Below are 25180 nucleotides of genomic sequence, written 5' to 3' on the forward strand. Positions count from 1 at the left end.
TCCTTGCGTGGGACTTTGCATGGGACTCGAAGCGTGTCCATCTTTCCCTCTATGCGGCTATTTGCTCGTGGACTGTATGTGTACATAGGTGTGTGCACGGGGGTCCTTCCCTGAAGCGTGTGTCTGTGTAAATGATCCTGCCCCTGTGTAAACATGGATGTATGCTCGTTTTGTATGCAAGGGTGCGTGCGCTCAGGTATCTGGGTTTCCGGGAATTGTGCTCCGGTCGGAGCGCCGCGCGGCGGCTGGGGCTCGGCAGCAGCGCGCGGGTCGGACCGCGTCCGGCGTTCCGGGTTCGGCGCTGTAGGCCAGGCGGTGCACCGCTCCCCGCCGCGATCAGGCGGCGCGCAGTGTCTGCGGCCCGCCTGTGCGCCGCGCAGTGCAGTGTCTGCCGGGGTGGTGTGTCCCAGGGCCGCGAGCGCCTGCCCCCTCCCTCCCCTCCCCCTTGGCCCGCTCTCAGACTCAGATAAAGCATTTCCTTCCATTGTCATCCTACCCGGCCGGCCGGGCTGCCAGGGCCCTCCCCCTCCCGGCCCCCTCCCTTCCTCTCGCCGTCTCTCAGTCGCTCTGCAGCCTCCGGCGACTGGGGGGATGTGAGGCCGGCGCCCCAGCCCCCCGCTCCGCCATGAGCCCCCCGCTCTGAGGGCCCCGGTCCCTGGATGCACAGCCCCAGCGCTGGTGAGTACTGGGCGGCCGCCCCCCGCCCCGCCCGCCCCGCCCTGTGCGGCACCCAGCGGCGCCCGCCCAGGCTCGGGCTCCGGCTCCGGCTCCAGCTCGGGCTCCGACCAGCTCCGCGGCCCGGGCCGGGTTTGCGCCCCGCGACCGCACCCGCCCTGCCTGGCTCCGCGGAGCTCGGGCAGCCTCCGGGCCGGAGCTGGTTCCGGGGCCGGAGGGCTCGGGCCTCCTGCGGGGCGCCCACATCCGCCTGCCCGGGGCAGCGACAGGCCCGAGGGAGGGAGCTGGGAGGCCCCGGGCCGTGGGTGCCCGGGCCCTGCGTTCCATCACCCCTATTCCCGGGGAGGACAAGCTGGGAGACCGGGGAAGCAGGGACGGCTGCCGTGGCCCGAGGAGGGGGCGGTACTCCGAAGTGGAAGGTTTGGAAGTTCAGGGGCAAAGGGCAGGACCCACTAAGTTGGAGCCCAGCTTGTTGGGGCTGGACATCAGCGCCCTCATCCCGCGGAGTCCGGCAGGGCCCTACTCAGATTTTTGGGTGGAGAAAACGGTCCTCTGGAGGGGTCTCGGGTTGGGAGACTTATCCGAGCACTGACTCTTGCTCACCCATCAGGGTAAAGAGACACCTGTGCCCAAGTGAGCTGGGAAGGGCAGTACCTGCAGGAGAACCGGAAGGTGGGGACCACTGGCTGTATACTGAAGGCTGGGGACCTGAATATGTGATCTCTAGTCCTAGGGTCTGTTGGTGCCTGTGAATGTGAGAGCAGGGCAGAGGCAAATCTGGCAAACTAAGCTGGATTCCGATTACCAATTTTTAGGCCTGCAGGTTAGGGGACAGCTATCTGAGGCCTGCAGGCCACCTTGTGTGCGTCCCCCCATTTCCTTCCCTCTGGCTGCCCATTTGTGTCTGACCTCGACCAGCCATTGCTGCGCCTCATTCCTTGTCCTTATTGACTGTACGATATACCAGAAGGCCTCCTGCAATGAACACTGGCTGTCTTGCTGCTAACCATCCCTCCCACACCCCTCTTCAACATCTACTTCAAGCCCCCACTGCCTGCCAGTTTCTAAGGTGTGAATGGGCATTGGTTCTCAACAACCATGATGGGAGCTCAACATCCGAACCATCAGCCTGTTCCCAGACTTGCACCTGAACCCATGGGTACCTTCCTTCAAGTCCCCATCCAGCCATTGGGCCGAAAGAAAGGAGACTTATGACTCAGGTTACTGTGCTCTAATGGGGCACTTTGGTGGCCCATTTCTCCATGACAGGATCCCACAGGCTTCTGGGCTGACACACATACTTCCCTCCTCATCCTGACCCTCTTATACATTCCAAGCCCTTCTGCAGCGTCTGCAAACCATCTCTGGGCTTCTCATTGCTTAGCATTTCCCTCACCCTCCCTGCTGTTTCCTTGCCTTCTGCCCTCATTCCCTAATTTTTCTTTTCAGTCACTGCTGAGGGAAACTGAGGCACACAGCAGTTTCACTGTATGGTACCCAGTGAACTGAAACTGGAACAAGTCCTGGACCCATTTGTGACTTGTCCCCTGCCTTTAGTCCCCTGCCTTTAGCTCCTTCCTGCCTAGCAGCATCAGGAGCAGAGTCAAACTCAGAGCTACCCCTTGGTGTTGCACCTGGAATGGTTGAGGGTAGTGCTCCTATAAGGAGCATTCTGTCCCTTAGTTCAACCTATTGTGTGGGTATCTCCCTGGCCACCAAGGCTTACTTTGGGTTGTAGAGGCAGGGACATTTTAATTTCTAACCACTTTTATTTCAAGCTCAGATTCCTTGTCACTAAATGGGGCAGAAATTCCAAGTGCACTATCCAGAGCACAGAGCAAGAGTGGCTGACCATAAAGACATAAGTCAGTGTCTAACTAGGTGTGTGTGTGTGTGTGTGTGTGTGTGTGTATTATAACCCCCGACTTCCATTAGGAATAGTGGACCTCAGCTTTGGTGTTTGGACATCAGAGTTGAAACTTTCACAACTGTGATATAAAACTTTTGGGCAATTGAGAAACTTGTATGTGGTGGTGATCGGGGGGGATGGAGACCCTCTTGTAAGACTCACTGGAAGACAGAAGCCTCTGTAATCCCACCTCCTCTTTGTCTTCTTTCCCCTGACCTTTCATTAAGAACTGGTAGTTTTGAAGTTGGCAGAGGCCTGAGACAAGATGAACTAATGCAAGGGCCAGGGTCAACCAGCCAGGGAATGGCAGGCAGCCTGAATGCGCTGGGACCAGGCTTTCTGCCTCTGCTGGTGCCTATTCTCCTGACCCTGGTGCATGCGTAGATGTGGAGCTGGGGCTTCCAGTGAAGTGCAGGATATTGCTGGAACAGGGCCCCAGGAAGACCTGGGACTGGGGGAGGGCATATGTCCCCTGGAGGCTCAAGCTCCTAGACTATGAATTTGTGTGTGTTGGATTTGTTAGGTGGATGGGCACTTCCTCTGGGGCAGGAAGCATTGATTTCCTGTGGTGGTAGTGGTGGTGGGGAGGTTGGTAGGGATTAGGAATGGGGGGCTCAGCTTTGGGCTATCCCTGATGTTTGGGACCACAAAGAGTTTCTCCTTGAGGCTGCTTCCGCCAATCCAGGGGAGGCAGGAAAGAGATGCTGGCCAGGAGGCCCAGGCTGAGGCTGGAGAAGGAGGCTATGAGGCCAATGAGATGGGGGTGGGAAACACAGCAGGAAGCCCGGTCAGCAGGTGACCCTGCCGGGTATTGTGTTTCCTTTATAATATTTTCTCCTGTTTCTGTGGTAACCTTCCCTGGGGGACCTAGGCCTTAGGGCTGCAGGAAAGTGCCCCCAGACAGCCCTTTCCTTAGAGGCCTACGTATTAGGAGGAGTCCCCAGATCTAGCCACCTATTAACCCTTTTGGCTTCCTAGGACCAGGGCCTGGGAATCCAGGCAAGTAGCCTGAGGGAGCATTGATTTGGAGGCTCAGTGGTGGCCCTCTGTCATCTCTTGGGGGGCCGTGGAACAGAAAGGGTGCTGGATATGGGAGGGCTCCTAGAAACTTGAGTCATCAGTCTCAGTCTCTGCCTCTCCTCATCCCATCTCTCTCTACTGCCCTCCTCTAGCCACACAAGGGGGAGGTGAACAGCATGTTGCCTGGGGCAAGGGGGAGAGGTGTGGGTGGCAGAGGTGGGAGGGATGTTTTCATCAGCAGAGCATAGCTCCTTTGGTTCTGGACCAGTTCCCAGAGGCAAAATAAATTCAGGATAGCATCTCTAAAGTGTGAGTCTCCATATGATGTGTATGTGCACACACACTGGGTGTGTGGTGGGTAGGTGTCTGTTTGCCCCAGCTGTGAGCTGTGAATATGGATGTTGTGGTTCCATGGCATCTTGTGACCAATGTTGTGGCTCTGTGCTGGGTATTTGGGAGGGGGGTATGCTCACATATAGTACAGATGTGTGTCATCTGTATAGTATATACCTTTGCAATCTGTGGCTCTGTGTGGGGTATATGGACATGTTTGGGGGAATGAATACCTGTGTAGCAGTGGCTTTTAAATGAAAGTCCAGATGTTGACTTGTAAAGCACCATTTCATCCATGGTTCTCAAATGCCAGTTCCTAGACCATTTGCTTCAGAATCACATGAGGAATGTGTTATAAACATCCTCAGGCCCTATTCCAGAATCTGTCAGAATCTGCAGGGTTGGGGGCCTTGGAATCTAGATTTTAACGTGTACCTCAGGTAATTTTGGTGCAAAGCTGTTTGAGAAAACCCAATCTGGGCCAACCTCTTCATTTTTTCTTTAAAGAAACAGAACTGCATAAGATATATAATTTGTCCAAGGTCAGAGGGTTATTAAAAGGAAGAACCAAGATATGATGCAAGTCTTCCAAAACTTGTCCAGGACTTAGTGCTCAACCATGAATCCTGTATGTGCACACACCCACACATGGTGTGTTAAAGGGGACCAGACCGGGCTGGTGAAGATTCTGACTCTGATGGGGGATGAACTTTCTTCTGGGGTCCCAGCCTTCTTGACCTTGTTCTTCTTGTTACATTGTTTCCTCCTGGGGGAAATCCTGGAACTGTTGCATATCAGTCCTAAAGGTTGATGTTGGCAGCCAGGGACACTCGTTTACCCAGCTGGTCAATCAGCAGTTCATCCATTCATTGGATGCTTGCTGAGCCTTATGTATGCCAGCCAGCCTGGGCACAGATGTGCAATGGACACAAAGGCACACCATCTAACTTCAGGGAACTTCCCCTTTAGTGAAGGAGACAAATAGAAGCAAGAAAGCAAGTAAAGGAATGAGTATATGAGGGCATAGCTCAGTTAATAGAGTGCTTGCCTCACATGCCAAAGCTTTGGGTTCAATTCCCAGCACCAACAGAAAAAAATATAAAAATAAAAAAAGGAATGAGTATATGTGATTAGTTACACATCGTGATAAGCCCTACATAGAAATGACTAGCTATAGCAATAAAAAATAACAAGGTGGAACTTCCTTAGATAGGGCCATGGAAGGCCCAGCTGAAACACTGATTACTTCTTCTACCTCCTTGGACTGACAATGTGCCCCCAAAGCCTGCTGAGTCGTGCTTGAGGACTTCCTGGACCCAGGTGGGGGATTTGGGCTGAGGACTGGTGCTGAATTGCTGGCCTCTCTCCTGGCATGGAGGACAGTAGTCTCCTCTACTTAAGCAGCCCCTTTGGGACAGAGCAGGGGGAAATCAGGGGGAGCAGAAAGAAGCCAAAATCCAGGTTGCTCCCTTGCTTGGGGTGGAGGTCGAGTCCAGGACCTTGTGGCCATATAGAATTGTTAGAAAGGAGCCAGCCTCCCTGCTGGAGCTCCCAAGCACCACCTCATTCCTGACTTTCCTTTCCTCTCATTTCATTCCCTTCCTCCAGGTCTCCCCACTTGGGAACTGCTGAGCCTGGGAACCACTGTACCCAGTCCCTCCCCTCTGAGCCTACCCTGGCTACCTCTGGCCACTGGGATTTATTTACCTGGCTCAGGAATTAGAGGGAGTCAAGGCTTAGAGAGGACCTGGGCCCTGAGAAAGAGGACAGGGTTCAAGAGAGGGCTGAGGTTGGCCCTGCAGGGCCCAGAATAGTAGAGAGTATGGAGAGGTCTGAACCCAGATGACCCTTGGTTGGGCTCTCCAAAGCCTCTTGTAGGCCCTTGGCATCTGCTTTTCAAACTGGGTGAGCCTCTGAGATAAGAGAGGCAGAAGGATCTGATTCGAGCCACCTGCTCTACATCTGCTAGAAGGAAATGCCCCCTTGGGTCCACCTGCAGCCCTGCCCCTGCATCCTCTCTCAGGGGGTTAACTTTCACATTAGCAACTTGGGTGAAAAGTTCCTCCTCTAGGTCAGCAAGCAGCCTTCAGACTCTCTGGCCTCCAACCTCTCCTCTGTGGAAGTTTTCCCTGGGAGACCCAGAGCTTCCAGCAGGGAAGTGCAGCCCTTTCCTTAGAGGAGCCCTCAAGTAAGAGAAGGGGGCGGGGTCTGCTTTCCTCCTCTTCCTAGCTGCCAGGTCTGTCTTCTCCTTGGGCCTTTCTTCAGACTGCTGGGTGCCCTCCCAGTCCTTCCCTGCAGGAGCAGCACAGCAGGCTCCTATGAGGAAGGCTCTGGGCTACAATTCCATCCCCACCCTGTCTCCACACCACTTAACTTTTCCCCTATGTTCTTACAGGGAATGGAAACCCTGTTGGTCAGAAACCTTGGGCCTTCAGAGCCAGCCTCACAAGCTAGGAATAATGTGTGGACCCCATTCCCCTTGGGTTCCGCTTAACTCCCAGTAGTGCCCATTCCAAGAAGTCCAGCTCTGGGTCCTACAGCAACATCCCCCGCGCCCGCCCCCAGAAGTCCCCAACCCTCCCACCGCCGCTCCCCAGGATGGCCGGGAGGAGCAGGGCAGGCTGGGAGTTACAGGTTCGGAAAGAGTCCGGGGTGGGGGAATTCGGCGACAGGGCTGCAACCGTCTTGTTTTGCTTGCCCCACAAACCTGCACGTCCGGGGCATCCGCTGCACCCTCCGGGGCATTCAGGTTGTAGAACTGCTCTCAGAATGACAGACTGGTGGCACCCGGTTGGGGCAGGGGGTGGGAGGGTGAAGGGGGGAGCCCCAGGCAAGGGGGAGCTGGAGGGTTAAAAATAGCAGCAGCCGGGTTTCGGTTAGCAAATGTGGAGGCGGGGAGCTGGAGGCGGGGCGTCGGCAGCAAACAGAGCTGTGCTTCCCCGGGTCTCGGGAGTGAGTCACGGTGGAGAAGCTGCGGAGGTGAGGGCACAGCACAGCACCCCACCCGGCCGGGCCTGGCAAGGGGCTGCGTGCGCAGGCCGGGTCCCCAGAGGCCCAGAGCTAAAGGGGTTTATGACTCTCCCTTCTGGGACTTCAGGGCTGTCTTGAGAGCTTGGCCGCGGGGCATTGTGTGATATGGGGGAAGAAGTGGCCCAGGACCTGGGTTTGAATCCCAGTGGAATGGGTGCACAAGGATGCTGAGAGCACTCAGTGTCCAGCCCCCCCCCCCCCGCCCCCCATTTGCCAACATGAACACTTGGTGGATTCTAAAGTACCCTACAGATAGATGTTAATTATCACCTTAGACCCCTGTGTGCCCATTGCAGAGTCTAATAGGCTCATCCTATAAGGGATGGGGAGGAATGGATGGCCTTGGCATAATCCCTGTTTCTTCCTGCAAGCAGTTAAACATGACCTTGGGCACCTTCCTCACTGTGCCTCAGTTTCTTCATCAGTAATGTGAAAATAATTATAGTCTCAATCTCATGGAGTTGCTGTAAAGATTAAAGGAGCTGGGTGTGGTGGTGCAGGCCTCTGATCCCAGCTGAGGCAGGAGGATTGAAAGTTCAAGGTCAGCCTAAAAAAAAAAAAAAAAAAAAAAGAAAAAGGATTGGGGATGTAGCTCAGAGGTAAAGTGCCCCTGGGCTCAATTCCCAGTACCAAAAAACAAACAAAAACCCACTTAAGATTAAAGGACTTAGCGTAAGTAAAGTTAGTTCTATGCCTGGTTGCCTGGTATGAAGTCAGTGCACACTGAATACTCATCATTATTATTGATGTTATTGTTCATATTTGTGAAGGTCAGGGACAGGGAATGTTGAAGACATGAAGAACAGAAACTTGGGCCCAGCCCCAGTTCACAGAATAAACCAGGCCAAACTCCCTGCTCCAGATTCCTCCACCCATAAGGGCCTGGAACAGCAGGAATCTGTAGCCAGAAGTCACAGGGTGGACCCTTACTTCTCTTGTTAACTCCCTTCCCAGTGGGGCAGGGTGAGGGGAGACCCCAGCATGCAGCCAGCTGGCCCTTGGGAGGGGCTGCTATGTCAGCCAGGGGAGGGGCTGGGACAGGCCACCCCAATGGCCTTGCTATGGGGTTCATTGCCAGCCTTTGCTGCAGTGACCTTTATTTTAGCTCCTTGGTGACAGCTCCTAAGAAGAACATGAAGCAGCGGAGGGTGGGCAGGTTAGTGACGTCAGCAGTGAGTATTCCCAGCACAGCAGCCCTGGAAGAGGCATGAGGCATTTCTTTCAGGAAATGATCATTATTCAGCCAACAGGCATTCTTAATGGAAGGCCTGACTTTATGCCTAGCCTGGGCTAGGCCCTGAGCATGATTCAGAAGAGGCAGAGGACTCTAGGTTGTAGATAACATGGAACCTCAGAGAATTCTGGGTCCAAGAAAACATGGAGGCGAAGAAAGTCCTGTGGCCTAGTTCTCACAGGAACCTGGGGTCAGGTGTTTGCTCCCATAGGTTGTACCATCTTTGTGTGCATGTGCATGCATATATACACTGCACTTATTGCAGAGGTACTTTATGGGCATTGAAGATAGCAGACAATACAGAGCCGCAAACCTTAAAAAATAAAAACCGTAACACCGCAGTCAGAGAGACTACCATAGGCCCACAGTGCACACCTTTACATTCCTCACATCCCTTTTTATCAACATGAGATCACACTGCACATACTGTTTTTGTTTTTCAGTCAAGGATCTCTTCTCATTGCAGTTAACTTTCATCTCATCAGGTCCTCAGTTGGCCATATATTGTTTATTACAGTTGGTTTTTCCAATTGGTGCCAGGATCATGCATCTGTCTGTTGAATTCCCTGAAAGCTGTGTAAGCACCCTGGCTGGATTTGTGATCTGGAAAAATCTCGGACTAAGTGTCAAGGGCAATCCTAGCTGCACAAGGGAAGTGGGGCACCTGGAGAATCTCCCCAAAAGACTTCTTCCATTTTCCAAAAATAGGCAAAAAGAGGGGATATTAAGACATGACTAGATTGGGATCTCTAGGGTATTAACTGTCATTAATATTAGTGACATCCTTGTGAGTGCTAGTATTCTGAGCTTGTTGCAATTCCTGGACTCATTCAGATGCCTCAGTTTGCCTGTTCTTACTGAGTGTCCCACCCCAAGGCCAGGGTCTTCGGGATAGCCTCTGCCTTTTTATGCCATCTGGCTGTGTACCTAGTCTTCAGGAAGCCACCCTGTAGGTGGGTGCTTCCTTCTGCCTCTACCTCATCCACCTGCCCAAGATCTGCCCGGATGTGAGGCCTGGGAGTGAGGGAGAGACTATCTCTTTCCAAGGGAACTCACCCCGAGTACCACTCCACTGGTGACTTGCTCTGGTTATGCAACTCAAATTTTCTACAGGGCTTGACAGTTTCCAGAGTGCTTGCCCAGCGTGTGATCTTCCAAAGCAGCCCTGGGAGGTCTGCTAGTTTACTTATACCCTACTGGAGGCAGCCACAGGAAACACAATAAAATGGTAAAATGTACATTTGAAAAGCAGGGAAAATACAAGATGAAAAAGGAAGTGAAGATGGGGGGTGGCCTCCTGGAGACAGGAGGCCAGTGAGGGACACAGACCAAGATCATGATCTGTTTTTATTTTTGTTATTGTTGATATCTTTTGGATGGAGCACAGCACACTTTGTAGGAACATGCTGATGCTGGGAATCACACCCTTGGGTTATATTGTCCCTTCTGTGGCCTCATATCACCATCTACTAGGAGGTAGGCTGAGTTAACTATACACACCAGTGTATTGATTATGACCTTAGGTTCTCGAGTCCCAGTTGCCCCATGTACCATCCATGTGACCTTGCAAGTCTCTCTCTCTTTCATTTTTATTTTTATTTTTTGTAGTGCTGGCGTTTGAACCCCAAGCCTTGTGCATACTAAGTAAACACTTTACCACTGAGTTACACCCCCAACCATTGCAAGTTACTTAACCTCTCTCTCTAAGCCTCAGTTTCCTTCTTTGTAATAACAGTTTCCACCTTACAGGCTGTTGTGAGAACTACATGAGATGGTTAGAGTGAAATGCTTAGTATGGTAACCAGCACACTGTTAGCAATTAACACATGCCATTAATATTGATCTTCTTAATTAATAATTAGGATAATATTATCATTATTAATATTATAACTTGCTGGTTATAATAGTCACAGTCTTGTGAATGGGCTGGCTTGTTTTTGGGTGGCATAGGCAAGAGGAGCCAAAGGAGGACATCTCTTGGCTCATGGTGTATCTGGGAGAGGCAGACAGGAGTAGGATATACCGGGAAACAGGGTCTGGCCCAGGGGGAGCCAACTGAGAGAGCAAGGGAATGCCTGTGAGACCTCAGAGGGGAGAAGGAGCCGCCCTGAGAGGCAGCCCTAGGGCGGTGACTGTGCTTCCTGTTGGGGCAAGCACTTGAGAAAGACTGGCTCAGACTGGCTGCTAAGAGGGAGCAGCTGGTCTAAGTGGGGCGCCATGGGGTGGGGGAGGGGGAATAGACTAAGGCAGAAGCTGACAGGACCTAAACTCTTATCCCTATATTACCATGGGGCCTCAAATCTTGCCTGCTCAGGATGTTTTGCTTATGATAGGAAAGATGGTGGTTAGACTTTGTGGGGGAACTTATTATCTTAGGGATTGAAGACACTGGAGTGGGGGAGTTGAGGGTGAATGTGGAACTTACGTATTTGAGGGTTTGAATCTAGGAACTTCAGATTCAAGGGAAGCCTGCTTGCTCAGGAATTCCCTAAGTGAGCAGGGCAGTGGGGAGCAGGCCTAGCTGTAAGGAGGCAGCTGTGGTCATAGGAACTGGATGCAGGCTTGCCAGGTCTGGCACCCTGAAGAAGCATCTGTGCCCTCCCTCCACAATGTAGGGAAGGCTGAGGGGTGGTCTGAGAGGTGAGGTGGCAGGGCCTGAAGGACCCGGCACTCTCCAGAGAGTGCCAGGCCCAGGAACCACGTCCACATGTAACTGAGATATGGCCCAGCACCCCTGGTCCCAGGATCTAGCCAGGTCTCCTCCCATGAGGCGAGGCCACCAGAGTGGGACAGATCTGGGGTGGGGGACAAGAAGCTAGGAAGAATGCTTTCCCACCCCTGGGGAGCTCAAGCTGCCACTGCCATGGTTACCTCTGCTTCCTGTTTGATTCATCTCAAACAGCAGAAGTGAGGGGGGTGGGTACTGGCTCCCAGCTCAGGCCACCGCTGCGTGGGGCTGTTTACAACAGCCGCATGTGGGATTCCCAGAAAGAGACTCCAAACCGGACATCCTGCGGCTGCAAAATACCCAGGTGTCAAGAGCTAAAAATAGCTGCTACAGGGCCCCAGCCACCCAGAGGTGACGGGGAAAGGGGCATGCTCACTGTGGAGGCTGGAGGGCAGTCTGTAGTCTGCATATCCAGCCTCTGCCCTCTGGGTGCACAGCTGCTGAACCTACAGGGCCTCTTGTCCCCTTGCTTTGGATGACCGGAAGCTTCCATCTGGGCAGACTGACATTCCAGGCTGCTCACCTGCCAGCTGAGCTTCTGCCCCAAGGGCCAGCTGGCCCCTCTGTCTGTACACAGAAACCATGCAGCTTGCTTTGGGATACTAATGAGAGTCTCAGAAGGACTTGGGATCTTCTAGAAAAAGCACCGGGCAGGGCACCAAGAGCAGGGAATATGGAGCTGATGCTCTTCTAAGACCCAACCTGTTGCCAGCTCTTGTTTTTAGCATGCAGTCCCAAATCACTGCTTGGTTTCTGCAAGTCAGCAGTTGCTATAAGTGTTTCTTCAAGGTTGCCTTCAAGGGCGCCCAGAGACCAGAAGGGCAGCTGCTGCCCTCTCACCTGCAGCAGGCCTAGGGATTACCACCGGCACTTAGTTTCGGGGGCTCTGCTCTGAGATCTTCCCATCTTTCCTCATGCCTATTAAGGGCCAGCAACTGCCCTATGCTGGCCCACCAGAGAGAAGTGTAAATGCTGGAGAGAGCAGTGGGATGTTTTGCTTGAGAGCAGGGATTCTGGAGCTGCTCTGTGTCACCTCAGACAAGTTATTTAATGCTGCTGGGTGTCAGTCTGCTCATGTATATAATGGGGATAAAACCAGTAACCACCTCATAGGCTTGTCATAAGTGTTAGACAACCGAGCAAGTGTAAGGCACCTGGAACAGCTTGTGGCACATGATGAAATTTTAGCCTATGGAGGTTCGTTAGGGCTGGAGGGTAGCTAGGGCACATGCTTAGTTTAGCATGTTCAGTCCCCATCACCAAAACAAAAGTTCAGGTGGATGAGAAAGGGAAGAGGCTGTACTTAAGAGAGATTGGGGAGAAGAGATTGGGTGGGGGAGGCATCCAGGAGAAAATGGTCTGTGGTTGAGGAGACAGGATAGTGGGGACCAGACACTCCATAACTAATGGCAGACGGAGGCTGCACACAGGTTTGGGAGGCAAACCGTGAGGATCGCTAGCTTTGAGGGAACAGCCTCACCTGCTGGGTACCTCTCAGCCGGCACTGCTGAGCTCAGCTGGCCTCTTCCAGTAGGTGTTCTTATCTCCTGATGGCAGATAGGGCTGCCGGGCTTGACCAGGTTAAAGTGTGTTTCTGGCACTCCTGCCTGACCTCAAAACCAGTGACCTCTATGCATTGGACCCTCACTTTTCTCACAGTTTGTGGCCTACCAGGTTTCACGTGGCAGAGGTTTCCAGCTCAGTCTCAGCCCCTGGGTTCTGGATAAATCTGAACACGAAGCAGTTTAGAAAACACCTTATGGTGAAGGTTCCAAGGCATGGGAACATTTCCAGATGAGAATCCACAAGTACTCATTGATTTGCACAGCCCTCTTGAGATCGTTAAGCAGATTACTTCCATCAGTATTAAGTCAGGATTGGAGGTTGAAGTCACCATTGCAGATATGTAAGTTAACTGTTTTAATAAATTGATAATCAGTTGTTAAATTTCTTTGTTTTTTATTCAGAATTTTGGAAATAGAAATTGTGTTATGAATTAAAAAAAAAAAAAGTAGTTTAGTACCAAGATAGTGATATAGAAGTTTTTGGAGGAGGATCACAAGACACTGTTTGGGCTAGAGGTGTAGCTCAGTGGCAGAATATTTGCTTAGCATGTTCGAGGCCCTAGGTTTGATCCCTACTACTGTTTAAAACAAAAAAGAAAGAAAGATGCTGTTACAAAGGGCTGGTTCTAGGGAGTCTGGGATGAGTGAGGAACTGAGATTTTGTCTTATACTTTTGGACTCTTTGAATTTTTTTGGTTTTGGTTGCATGATAATTATACATAATAGTATGCCATATTTATACATGTATATAATATAATTTGATCAATCTCATTCCCCAGTTACCCTCCCTTTCCCTCCCCTCCTCCCTCCCCCTGATTCTCTTTGTCTACTCTACTGATCTCCCTTTTATTATTATTATTATTATTATTAGAGTTTTCTAAGTATCTCTAAGTAGTACCCCTTAAAAAATTAAGGGCTATATTTGAAATTTCTGAGAGTAAGAAACAAGTTTCATTCATATTTTCTTCTCTTCAGCCCCAACATCAGTGGCCTCCTGTGAAGGGAGTTAGCATATATATATATATATTTTTAATATTTATTTTTTAGTTGTAGGTGGACATAATACATTTATTTTATTTACTTATATGTGGTGCTGGGAATCGAACCCAGGGCCTCACATGTGCTAGGCGAGCACTCTACCACTGAGCCACAACCCCAGCCCAAGCACCTATTATTTTGCATCCACTTCTTGCACTGGCCTGGCCTGGCTAGACCTCTGGCCTTCTGGGAGGTCATGACCTAGCATCTTCCCCCTTTTTCTTTACTCCTCTGCCAAGTGAGAGAACATCAGCCTGAATGACCTCTAAGGCCCCATCAGCTCTTAGTGAGCTTGGGTTCTGAGAGGCAGATGCCTAGAAGAGGAGCAGTTTCTCCATGCTCAGCCCTCGCTGGGTCTCAGGGGCCTGGCCGTCACAGTGTTCTTCTACTGTTTAGTTTATTTTTGAATCTTCCTGAAGCCATATCACCTTCTCTGCCAGCCACCTTGTAGAGTCAAACTTCCCCTCCTGGTCAGGGACAGAGAATCCAAGGCTGCAACACAGGCTGGGAAAGGGGTCAGCCCTGAATGCTGACTTCCTACTACTGCCTGCTTTCTCCCAGCCTTTCTGTTGCTTCCTTTTCAGCTAGTCAGGAGTCCTGGGAGGTGGGAACATCTTGAACAATGACATCAGAGACATTGGGAGAAGGCATTTGGGTGACAATGATCCTGGAAAAGACTGTACCCCAACACAATGCCAGAAGCCCCTGGGAGATAAGGGATCACCAAGTCTCAGTCTTCTGGCCATCTGGTGTAGGCTTGTAGGGGGTAAAGTCACAACTGCTGGGCAAGTAAGCCCGTGGCTGGGGCTTGAGGCAATAAGGTAGGAGTAGTGGGGAACCTAGCTTGTTTTAGGTGCTCATGGGGTAGATTGTGGTGTTTATGTCTACTCTGAAGGTAACCAAGGGCTGGGAAACTTGCAGGTCAGGGACTCTGTGACTCTTGGTTCTGGGTGAGATCAGGTTCTCTGGTTTATTTAGGAAGGTGACTTAGTAGGCCCAGATGCCCAATACTGAGTAAACTACTTCTTAAACTGTACACAGTTGCTTCCAAAGAAGATAGAAATGGGGAGTAGCCAGGATTCTAAGAAAGAGAGCTCTTCAACCTGCAGAGAGCTGTGTGGAGAAGAGTCCAACCCTGGGCAGTGAGTGTTCTTGGTCCCTTGGGTCCATTTACTCCTCATTTTATTTTGGTCTGACCCCAAATGAGTGATTAACAGCCCTCTAAGAGAGGCAGTGAGGTCAATGAGAAGGGGTGGGGGGTTGTTCCTAAACTCAAGCCAGAACCTGAATGCAGGTTTTGCTTTCTCCTTTCAGTTTGTCTACTGATGGGTGCCATGAGATGCTTTTTGTCTTTCTGGGACACAAAGAGAGCTGTTCCTAAGGTCTTGTCTCAGTTGCTGTGCTCCTCTGAACTTGAAGGCCCTCAGCACAGAGCCAGGGAATGGAAGGAGAAGCAAGACTTTTTTTCTAGGAAGTGCTTTTGGAAATAGTTCCTTTGACAACACACACTTCAGGGTCATTAATTTTTCTTCTGTCCAGAGAGTGCTTGGTGTCCAGAATCTGTGGTTACCAGGGAGAGAGGCACAGAGAACCTGGCTCTGCTCCTAAGTGTGAAGGCTGCTAACCAGTCCTTGGGCAGGGACTAAAGGGAAAGTGGGACAGAATTCTCAGAAGGCAGGGGACGCGAGGGCTGACGTGGTCTCTGGGAGTACACTGGGAGCCAGACCAGAGACCTCTCTTGGGGGAACCACGTACCACAGAAGAAAGAAGAGGTCCTAGGACACCCAGCCTGAGGGTTACCATGACAGGGGGAGGGCAGTCTGCCTCTAGCATACATGTTCCTTGGGGATCACAAACTTTGAGAAATATTCATGCCATGTTTTAGGTAGGGAGTCAGGAGACCATCATATGTTCAATTCACCCATCACCATCAGGGCCTGCCTTGTGCCCAGCAAGCAATCAGGGGCAGATATTCTGACAAATCACACCACCAAGACCATGATTAGTGAAGCGATGGACAAAGAGCAAATCTGTGGGAAGTGAGAAGAGGTCAGGGTGATCCTCAAGAGGGGATGGGCTTGGGCAGAATTTGAATAGGTGGGATGACATGTCCTGACTGAACTTTCTCATCAACCAACCAAAGCAAATGGGGCACTAGTGTTTGAGGGCACAAGTGTGGGAGTCCCTGTGCTTGGAGCTTCCCCTCCCCCACAGTGCCTGCCTACATGGAGTACTCCTTTCTCAGCTCTGGAAGAGGAACTGTGAGTGTCCCTGAAGCTCAGGTCTAGAGCACACCACCTTCTGCTTGCGCTTCAGAAAATATATCTTCTGAGGCCTGAGTTGTGGCTCAGTGGTAGAGCACTTGCCTAGTATGCATGAGACACTAGGTTCAATCCCTGGCACCACATAAAAATAAACAAATAAAATAAAGCTATTGTGTCCATCTACAACTTAAAAAAAACAAAGAATATTAAAAAAAAAGGGAATATTTCCTCCAACTTTGGCCCAGGTGTCCCCCAAATGCCTCTTCCAGCTGGCCTCTTGGTCCTTGTCCCTGAATTGGGATGGCAGGAGGGAAAGATGTCTACCTTGGACAGGTGGCCTTAGGACTCACCTCTGTCTTCTCCTATCAGCCCAACTCAGGGGTATTTCTGTTGCCAATCAACCCCGGGCTCTACTCTAGATTCCTAGGTTCTGATGGGATAGGAGGCCAGAGTTAGACTTAGGAGCCTAGGAGCTCAGATTATCCAAGAAGGAGAATGAGGTGGGTCTCTTCTCTAGGACAACAGAGGCAGCTGGACAAAGGATGGGGCAGTAGGAGGAAAGGGGTCCTCACTGTGGGGTCCTCAGTTCCAGATCCAACCACTTTACAGGTTCCACCAGAGGCGGCCCTCCAGGCCATAACCCAGTCACCAACTGTAGAAACCTTTTTCTTCCTGCCTGCTCCTTTCTTTTCGAACCTGGAAGGCCTGTTAGCTCCTGCTTCTCCTCTCCAGGCCTGGTCTCCCCTACTCCCTGCTGACTTCCTCACCCTGTGCTCCTATCTCTCCCCCCAGTCTGTTTCTTTCCCTTCAGACTATGGGAGCCTGGTGTGGCTGCCCAGGGAAGATTGTATCTGACTGAATCAGGGCAGGCTGAGGGCATTGCTGGGTGAGCCGGGACCTCCTTCAGTTCTTGCTGTGGACCGGGTCCAAGCGACTGAGGTATCTGAGTTACTCTCGGTAGTTGACTGAAGAAGAGGGAGCTGGAGATCTTCTCAGTCAGCATGCAGCAGCAGGGAGCCTGTCTGGCGTGGACCTCTCTACTCCCTTGTCCCTTCCCTGTCCCCTCTCAGCACTCCTTTACTCCGTCTCTCTTCTCTCTACAGATGGGACCCAGGTGAGCCCGGGTGCCCACTGCCCCAGTCCTCCTGGCACAGGTAAGAGTCAGGCCTGAGGGACACTGTGGTGGGAGGTAGAAGTGGATGGAAGGGACATAAGAGGCGTGAGGACTCAGGGTTGGAAAAGCAGAGATCTGGCTGATGGGCCGGAGTTGGGAAGTTGGGGTTCCAGTGGAGGGGACAAAGTTGGGGTTCTAGCTGAAGGGGAGGAATGGAATCATAGGCACCTCTGGGTCCAGGCTGCTTGCAGTGCTGGGAAGCACAACATGAAAAGGAAAGACGGGATGCTCCTCTTGTCCTGGCTGGGTTTAGTGAAACAGGAAAGAAAGTAGGAAGCTAATATTTATTCTCAGACCCCTGCCCCACGTCAGGCACTGGGCAAGGTGTGTCCTTGTTTGTTGACTTGTTCAGTTCCCAGCTGACCCTGCAGGGAGGGCATGGTAGACCTTGAGGGGTGGGAAGATGCCCCAGGCTGCTCCAGTGGAACAGAAAAGACTCCTCTGCCTTGGTGAGAAGGTTCTCTTCCTTGTCCTCCCTGCTAGCCCACACCTCCTCTGTTATTAGGCCACTCTGGGAAAAAATTCAGAGTGGACTTTCTGTTGCTGCATTGGTTTAGGACACGCCCACAGGGCTAGTTTGGGACTAGAGGTCTGAGGCTTTCTCTTCCTTAATGACAACTCAGAATGCACAGCCTGATGCCTAGTAATTTGGTATGGAAGGGAGAATGGAACTCAGGATCTTTGTTTCAGTCCCAGCTGTCCTAAAGCTTATAGGCTGTTTGGGGAGACAACACACAAATGAAAGGAGAGAAAAAATAGTACAATGCAATATGTGACGAATATCCAATGAGAGGTGTCTGATTCATGAGTTCATCCATTCATTCCAGAATCTTTAATGAGCCCCATAACTGTGCCAGGGTACCTTCTGAAGCATTTTAGGAGGGATACAGAGATTTATTCATTGATTCCATGTTTGTTGAATTTATCATTTGCCAGGTACTATTTTAGGCCTGGGAATAAAATGAGCAATTCACAAAACCAAGTCCTGCCCTTGGAGCTTAACTCAGGTATGGGACTGCCCACAAAGTGCCTATCATGCCAGGGAGCAGTGAACATAAAATCTGAGAGGGAGGGACTCTGGGCTCTGCACTGGGTCCAGGGAAGAGGAAAGACACTGGTTGGGCTTTAAGCAATGGGTAGGATTTGAAAAGGTAGAAGTAGAAGTGTGAGGACAGCACTAGTAGGAGGACATTGTGAAAAAATTCAGAGGACATTCTGTACGTGGGCTTGTTACTGGGTGGAAGCTGATAGCTGAGGAGGAAGGTTTGTGTTCAGATGTAGGAGAGTTCAGATGTAGGAGACCAAGTTGAGAGAAGCCGAGTTAGGACCAGATTATCGAGTCTTCAAATGCTAAATCACCCTGACAGGCTCCGCAGGACTCCAGGCAGAGCCCTCCCTAAGTTCTCAGCAGCCTCCTGCGCATTAGGTGGTGGTGGTACTGAGAGTAAGGAATGGGGCGACTGTTGGGGAACTGCTCCTAGCCTGTGTGTGTGGCTGAAGTGACTGTCCTTAGTTCTGGGTGACCAACCTTGGTTTCCCCTAAGCCCTGTATCATTAGGGGAGTCATCCCAGGAAGCCAGTAAACCAGAACCTCGGAGGACTGAGACCTTTCATAGAGCAGGAGTGTGTTGGCATTGGAGACCCAGACTCAACCAGAATGGGACTCTAGACTCCTAAATAGCCACATGAATGAGGAGTGAGGACACAGCTGCAGCAGGGGATTATCCTGGGGAAGGGAAAGCAGGAGGAGGTGGGACAAAGCTGTGCATTGTCTACTGTGGCCACATCTGGATGCACACCCATCTCCTCAGGTTTCTTGATATCTGGAGAGTCGCGGTGGATTTCTATTTGCTTTGCCCCTCTTGAGTCTATGTCATAGTGTTGGAGTGATTTCCCTTAGTGACAACCTATTGTCAGCCTCTCTTCCTTTGCGCAGCAAGAAACCCCCTCCAAAGGAGGTAACTTCCTGGAAGTTGGTGGAAAATAGAGCACTGACTTCTGTAAGACTGGGAACCATGCTCACCGTGCTCCTAGCTGGGTGACCTTGAACAGGCCTTTTATGTTTGGGCCTCAGTTTCTTCATCTAGCATATCAGAATAGTAATAATGACCTCCCAGGACAGGTGGAGGTGATGAGATGACAGATTTTGCAGACTCTTGTGCACATGGTGCACTATAGATGTTAAGATGGTGATTAGTGGTTGTGTTGGTCCTAGAGGCTGCATTTCCTGCTTCCCTAACTGGTACTTTGCCAGGATGCTTTTCCAGTCCCCTCAGCTCCAGGCCCAGAGGACAGCTGTGGCTGCTCCATAAAGAGATGCCTGAAGGAGGCTCTCTTGGGAAGTTTCCCTCATGGTGTGTCCTGTAGTAGGAATGGCCTGCTCCCACCTCCTCCTGCTTTCCCTTCCCCAGGATAATCCCCTGTTGCAGCTCCACCTCCCAGTATCTCCAAGTCTCTGGCTGCTCAGTGCAGCCTGGCCCAGCTGGCTGTGCTGGCATGGACCCTGGTCTGGTGGCTAACTATAAATAACCCCTGCACCCACGGGCTTGGCAGGGTGCTTCTGGCGTGGGTGCAGAGGACACTGGAGAAGAGGCAGCTGAGCCTGCTGTCCTCACCAGGCCAGGCCCAGAGCTGGCCTGGAGGGGCTGGGAGCAGCCTCCGTGAGCATGTGGGTTTGATGAGCTGAGGGAAGCTGCATTGGGAACAGTGTTCCACACTGGGAACAGGTCCAGGGTGATCAACTAGGGCTGGCTATGGGCCCCAGCCATCACTTTTGAATCCCAGGACTCACGACAGAGTACAAGAGGTCACAATTTAGGGTCTGTTGTCTGATCTCTGCTGGTGAGCCTAACCCATTAGAGGGTAGCTGGGCAAACCCCCTCATTCCAGAGGGAAGGAAGGGAAGGAGAGGGTGGAGCCTAGAATGTACCGCTGCAGCAGTGATGCAGTGTGAGTAAATCCCCATAGCCCTCAGCCCAGGCCTGGGGAGGAGTGGTCAATGCAGTGGTAGAGGGGCTTTGTAATTTTATGACTGCCTTTCCTACAGGCAAAATAGAATTGATAGCACTTACTTGCAGGCCAGGATTAAGAAGAGAAAAGGCCCATTGGAGGTGTTTTGCTGTTGCTGAGTTTGCCTGTGCTCAAGTCCCTGGAGATCAGCTTTCCAGTGACCCTGCCCCTCTGTTCACAGGCTGCCCCACGCCCCGTGCAGACACGCCAAGCCCTCAGCTCCAGCCCATGGACCTGCGAGTGGGCCAGCGGCCCGCAGTGGAGCCCCAGCCAGAGCCCACACTGCTGGCCTTGCAGCATCCTCAGCGCCTTCATCGCCACCTCTTCCTAGCAGGCCTGCAGCAACAGCAGCAGCAGCAGCAGCAACAGCAGCAGCAGCAGCAGCAGCGCACAGCCGAGCCCATGAGGGTAAAGACGGAGCTCCCTGCACATGCCTTCCCTCCCTCTCTCCCTGCAGCCTCCTCCACCCCAGTCTCAGGCCTCGACTCCTGCTTCTTCTTGGGCTGCTGGCCCCACCCACAGCTCTCAATGGACCCACCGATGATGCCCGAATTGCAGGGGGCACAGCAGGAGCAAGAGTTGCGGCAGCTTCTCAATAAGGACAAGAGCAAGCGAAGTAAGGATGGGATCTCTGCCTGCCCCCACTTGGGTGTCTGTGATTACCCTTGGGTCTGGGAAGCATTAAATGGGAGGGTCACAGCTGCTGGGTCATTCTCTGCGTGCCTGTAAATGGAGGTGGGTGTGGGGGTGTCTGCAGGCTTCATGGGAGAGGTGAGGCCGTAGGCTTGGCTCTTGCCTGAGGAGTCCCTGAGACATTGTGTACTGGAGATGTGGACAGGGCAATGGCAGAGAATGTTCTGGGAGGCCACTTGTTTCCCCTCTCCCAGCCCACTTCTGACCCTTTGCCCCACAGGTGCTGTAGCCAGCAGCGTGGTCAAGCAGAAATTGGCAGAAGTGATCCTGAAGAAACAGCAAGCAGCCCTGGAGAGAACAGTCCATCCCAATAGCCCCAGCATTCCCTACAGGTAGCTCCCTGTCCCCACCTGTCCCTCGGGTTCTTCCCACATCCGTTCCCCCCCACCCCCATATTACCCTGTCAGCCCCCTTTCTTCCCCAGGGCCCATCGCCCTTCCTATACACATAATGCACCTCCAAACACACCTCAACCAATGTCTGCCTTCTCTCCATTCATTCTCTCTCCTTCTCTCACTTGAGACCCTTCCTGTACACATACTCACACCCCATCCTGGCTTTCTTTTGCACATGAGACTCTCTCTCTTTGTTTTCCCCTAAGCACAAAAATATCCTAGTTCCTAGAGCAGGTTTCTATTGCAGGGGACTAAGTCCCTAGTGGGCCTGTTACCAAGCACCCAGACTCTGGCTTCTATGCCTAGATTGGAGGTCTGCATTATGGCTGCTGGGTAGCATGGGTAGCCCACTGCTGCCACCTGGAGATGGCTCCCATTTTTGCCTGGCCCTGTCATCTCTGCCTCCCTGGCAGGTCCCAGGGCCCACATTCAGGAAGGCGGCTGTGCAGTGTGAGGTCTCTGTGGGCCTTTGGGTGTCCGCCCCTCTGAAGCACCTTGGCACTCACTCCACAGAACCCTTGAACCATTGGATACAGAAGGAGCTGCCCGCTCCATGCTCAGCAGCTTTTTGCCTCCTGTTCCCAGCCTGCCCAGTGACCCCCCAGAACACTTCCCCCTGCGTAAGACAGGTGAGCTGGACAGACAGACAGGAACTCTTCAGATTAGGGTTAGGGGAAGGGCCTTGAATTTGGGTCAGTAGTGCAGAGCCAGGAGGGCTGGGAGTGCTGGGTTGGGCAGGAACAGCATGCTGTGGGCTTTTCTCTTACATAGCTCTCAGAGATGACCGGAAGGGGAGGGACCTAAGGGCAGAGGAGAGAAGGGTGGCTGCCATGGGGCTTGAGTAATGCTGGTACTCCCTGCCAGTCTCTGAGCCCAACCTGAAACTACGCTACAAACCTAAGAAGTCCCTGGAGCGGAGGAAGAACCCACTGCTTAGAAAAGAGAGTGCGCCGCCGAGTCTCCGGCGCCGGCCGGCAGAGACCTTCGGAGGTGAGGGCCAGCAGAGTGGGTGGGGTTGTCCTAGGCCCTAGTTGGTCTTGACCCTTTGGGTCCCCCCTACCCCTAGTAGACAGGAGTCTCCCTTTGGGGGCTACCAAGTGTGTTGTACTATATCCCACACACCCACTGTGAGGTGAGTTGGGGTTGATAGGCAGCTCCTACTGGGCAAACTGACATTTGTCTGAAAAGGGAGCACCTTTAAAAAAAATTGCCCAAGATGCTGTAGCCTAGCTGTGGCCTGCCATCTTCCTGCTCGTCAGGGAATAAGTCAGGAAGCAGAGGCAACCTGTTGGGGAAGGGGTTGTGCCTGGGAATCCTGCACCAGGGGACACTATGCCTTTGCATCTACCCTTTGGCCCTGATTACACCTCCCTTTCTTCCCAACCCTCAGACTCCTCCCCTAGTAGTAGCAGCACGCCTGCGTCAGGGTGCAGCTCCCCCAATGACAGCGAGCATGGCCCCAACCCTGTCTTGGGCTCGGAGGTAAGGCCTTGTGGGGACTGGGCTTCCTGGGGCACTTCTGAGGTTCAGCCTTTTTCCAGCAAGTGGCCCAATCTGGCCTGGGGCCACAGGGTCTGGGCAGCCCCCACCAGGGCCTCCTGGGTGTTCTGGGAAAGGCGTGCCAGGGGTAGAGGTCTGGAACCGGTGACCCGTCGCCCTGCTCCCCATGGCAGGCGCTCTTGGGCCAGAGGCTGCGGCTGCAGGAGACTTCTCTGGCCCCGTTCGCCTTGCCGACAGTGTCCTTGCTGCCCACAATCACGTTGGGGCTGCCCGCCCCTGCCAGGGTGAGTGGCTGGGCGCCCCTCCCCCACTCCAAGCTCATCCAGCCTCATTCACACCCTTGTCCTCCTGTCTGACCCCATCACCTTCACAGTCCTCTGCTGGAATCTTCTCCCCATGACTTCTCCCTGCCTCTCCCCTAGGGTGATGGTGACCGCAGGACCCATCCAGCTCTGGGCCCTCGTCCAGTCCTGGGGAGCCCCCATGCTCCCCTCTTCCTGCCCCACGGTCTGGAGCCGGAGGCTGGGGGCACCTTGCCCTCTCGCCTGCAGCCCATTCTCCTTCTGGATCCCTCAGTCTCTCACACCCCTCTGCTGACTGGTGAGTCCTACGGCTTCTCCTGGGAAGGGGCTGGATCTTGCACCCTGCCAAGGGCCACGCTTGAGGAGGGAATCCATCCTTCCAGACTTAGTCCTGTGCGTCTCCCTGCCAAGCCCCTGCCCCCACCACGCCCTTGCTTCCTTCCCTGGCTCCCCATGGTTCCCTCCTTATGCCCCACCCCATTCTTTCCAGTGCCCGGGCTTGGGCCCTTGCCCTTCCACTTAGCCCAGTCCCTACTGACCACCGAGCGGCTCTCTGGGTCAGGCCTCCATTGGCCTCTGAGCTGGACCCGCTCAGAGCCCCTGCCCCCCAGTGCCACTGCTTCCCCATTGCTGGGCCCCCTGCAGACCCGCCCGGAGCGGCTCAAACCTCACATCCAGCTGATCAAGGTGAGAGGAACTGGGTAGAGGAGGGACTGAGGGGATGCTTAACTGGGATCCTGGGAAAGAAGAAGGGGGCTTATGGAGGGCAGGAACCTGGGAGGCAAAAGAGAAGATGACTACCAGAGTTCTAGTAAGATGAATGGCTGCCCTGCCCAGCTCACCACCTCCTACCTCACCCCTATTGCTCCACCTGGCTTCTTAGCCAGCCATCTCACCTCCCCAGAGACCAGCCAAGATGAGTGAGAAGCCCCGACTGCAACAGATACCCTCAGCTGAGGACCTAGAGACCGATGGCCGGGGAGTAGGGCAGGTGGTGGATGATGTCCTGGAACACAGGGAGTCAAGCCATGGGCAGCCTGAAGCCAGAGGCCCCGTTTCTCTCCCACAGCACCAGCAGGTATGGCTGTGCCCAAGTTGCCCGTCAGAAAGTGTAGTCAGAAGGCCTAGAGCCTGGCCTAAGATGGGGAAAGGAGGTAGATAGGCAATCATGGAAGTCTGAAATCCAGGTCTTTGCAGGATTGTTTCCTTCTGAGGGCCGTGAGGGAGAATCTGTTCTAGGACTTTCTCCTTAGCTTACAGACAGTGGTCTTCTCCCTGTACACTGTCTTCCCCCAGTCTGTGTTCAAATTTTTTTCTTTTAATAAAAACAACAGTTCTATTGTATTAGGGCTCACCCTAATGACCTTATTTTAACTTGATTTTCTCTGCAAAGATCCTGCCTGTCTCTAAATAAGGCTACTTTCTGAAGTCCTGGGGGTTAGGACTTCAGTGTATGAATTTGGTGGAGGACACAATTTCATGATAATACTTGATAATAGTCCATATATATACAGTGCCTCTGCAAGTCCCTGTGTTCTAGCATAGCTCTTGTAGATGAGGAGATCCTGGTCAGAGTGAGCTGAAGTGCCTAGGGAGCTCTGGTGGAACAGGGTGGTCAATCTCGGGTGTAGGTCTTTAAGGGGCCTGTCGAGGGTAGGAGTCTCGGAGAGTTAAAAGCCAGAGCCTAGGTGGGAAGCAGGGCTAGATGCATCCTGGAATCTCTTCAGGAAAGGAGTATGCCTGGAGGTTCCTAAGACTTTGGTTAGGAGAAGATGGAGCAGATTCTGAGAAACTAGAGACTGAGGCGCCTGTTTTCCCTCAGATGTTGCTCTGGGAACAGCAGCGTCTGGCCGGGCGGCTTTCCCGGGGAAGCATCGGGGACTCTGTGCTGCTTCCTCTGGCCCAGGGCAGACACCGGCCCTTGTCCAGGACTCAGTCTTCCCCAGCTGCACCTGCCTCTCTACCGACCCCAGAGCCCACCTGCCAGGCCCGAGTCCTCACCAATCCAGAGGCACCCCCCAGGACCCTGCCCTTCACCACAGGTAAGCCAGGATTAGAGTGCGGGGCAGAAGGAAGGGCCTGGGAACACGAGTCCTTGTCTGTACATGATGGCACTTGGTACATTTTTAGAGACTTCAGAGTGCTTTCCTAGTCTTACTGGACCCCTACAGTATCCCATGAAGCAGGTGGATAGATAAGTTATTGTTTTACACTTGGACACCAAGACTCAGGGAACCTGTGACAAGCCTCTGGTAATGTAACAAGTTGGCCAGTATAAGAATTTGAGTCCCCTGCCACCATGTCTACCCCT

The 25180-nt window shown here is 52.7% G+C and overlaps 1 protein-coding gene across 6 annotated transcripts in view; it reads left to right on the forward strand.

Annotated features, from left to right (window-relative positions):
* Positions 1-514: 514 nt before the first annotated feature.
* Hdac7 (histone deacetylase 7) overlaps positions 515-25180 on the forward strand; it is a 36131-nt gene continuing 11465 nt past the window's right edge. The window contains exons 1-13 of one of the 6 annotated variants that reach the window (XM_027949806.2): positions 515-678; positions 16900-16950; positions 20161-20387; positions 20502-20595; positions 20893-21004; positions 21581-21696; positions 21932-22057; positions 22458-22549; positions 22741-22851; positions 22990-23167; positions 23360-23556; positions 23753-23947; positions 24692-24911. In XM_027949806.2, coding sequence (XP_027805607.2) covers positions 660-678; positions 16900-16950; positions 20161-20387; positions 20502-20595; positions 20893-21004; positions 21581-21696; positions 21932-22057; positions 22458-22549; positions 22741-22851; positions 22990-23167; positions 23360-23556; positions 23753-23947; positions 24692-24911 — 1738 coding nt within the window. In that variant the 5' untranslated portion in view covers positions 515-659. The remainder of the gene's footprint in view (positions 679-16899; positions 16951-20160; positions 20388-20501; positions 20596-20892; positions 21005-21580; positions 21697-21931; positions 22058-22457; positions 22550-22740; positions 22852-22989; positions 23168-23359; positions 23557-23752; positions 23948-24691; positions 24912-25180) is intronic. The other 5 variants (XM_027949807.2, XM_027949808.2, XM_027949809.2 and 2 more) reach the window with 5 other exon arrangements.

The sequence above is a fragment of the Marmota flaviventris genome, chromosome 3 (genome assembly GCF_047511675.1).
Source record: "Marmota flaviventris isolate mMarFla1 chromosome 3, mMarFla1.hap1, whole genome shotgun sequence".
In the NCBI taxonomy this organism is placed as follows: Eukaryota; Metazoa; Chordata; class Mammalia; order Rodentia; family Sciuridae; genus Marmota; species Marmota flaviventris.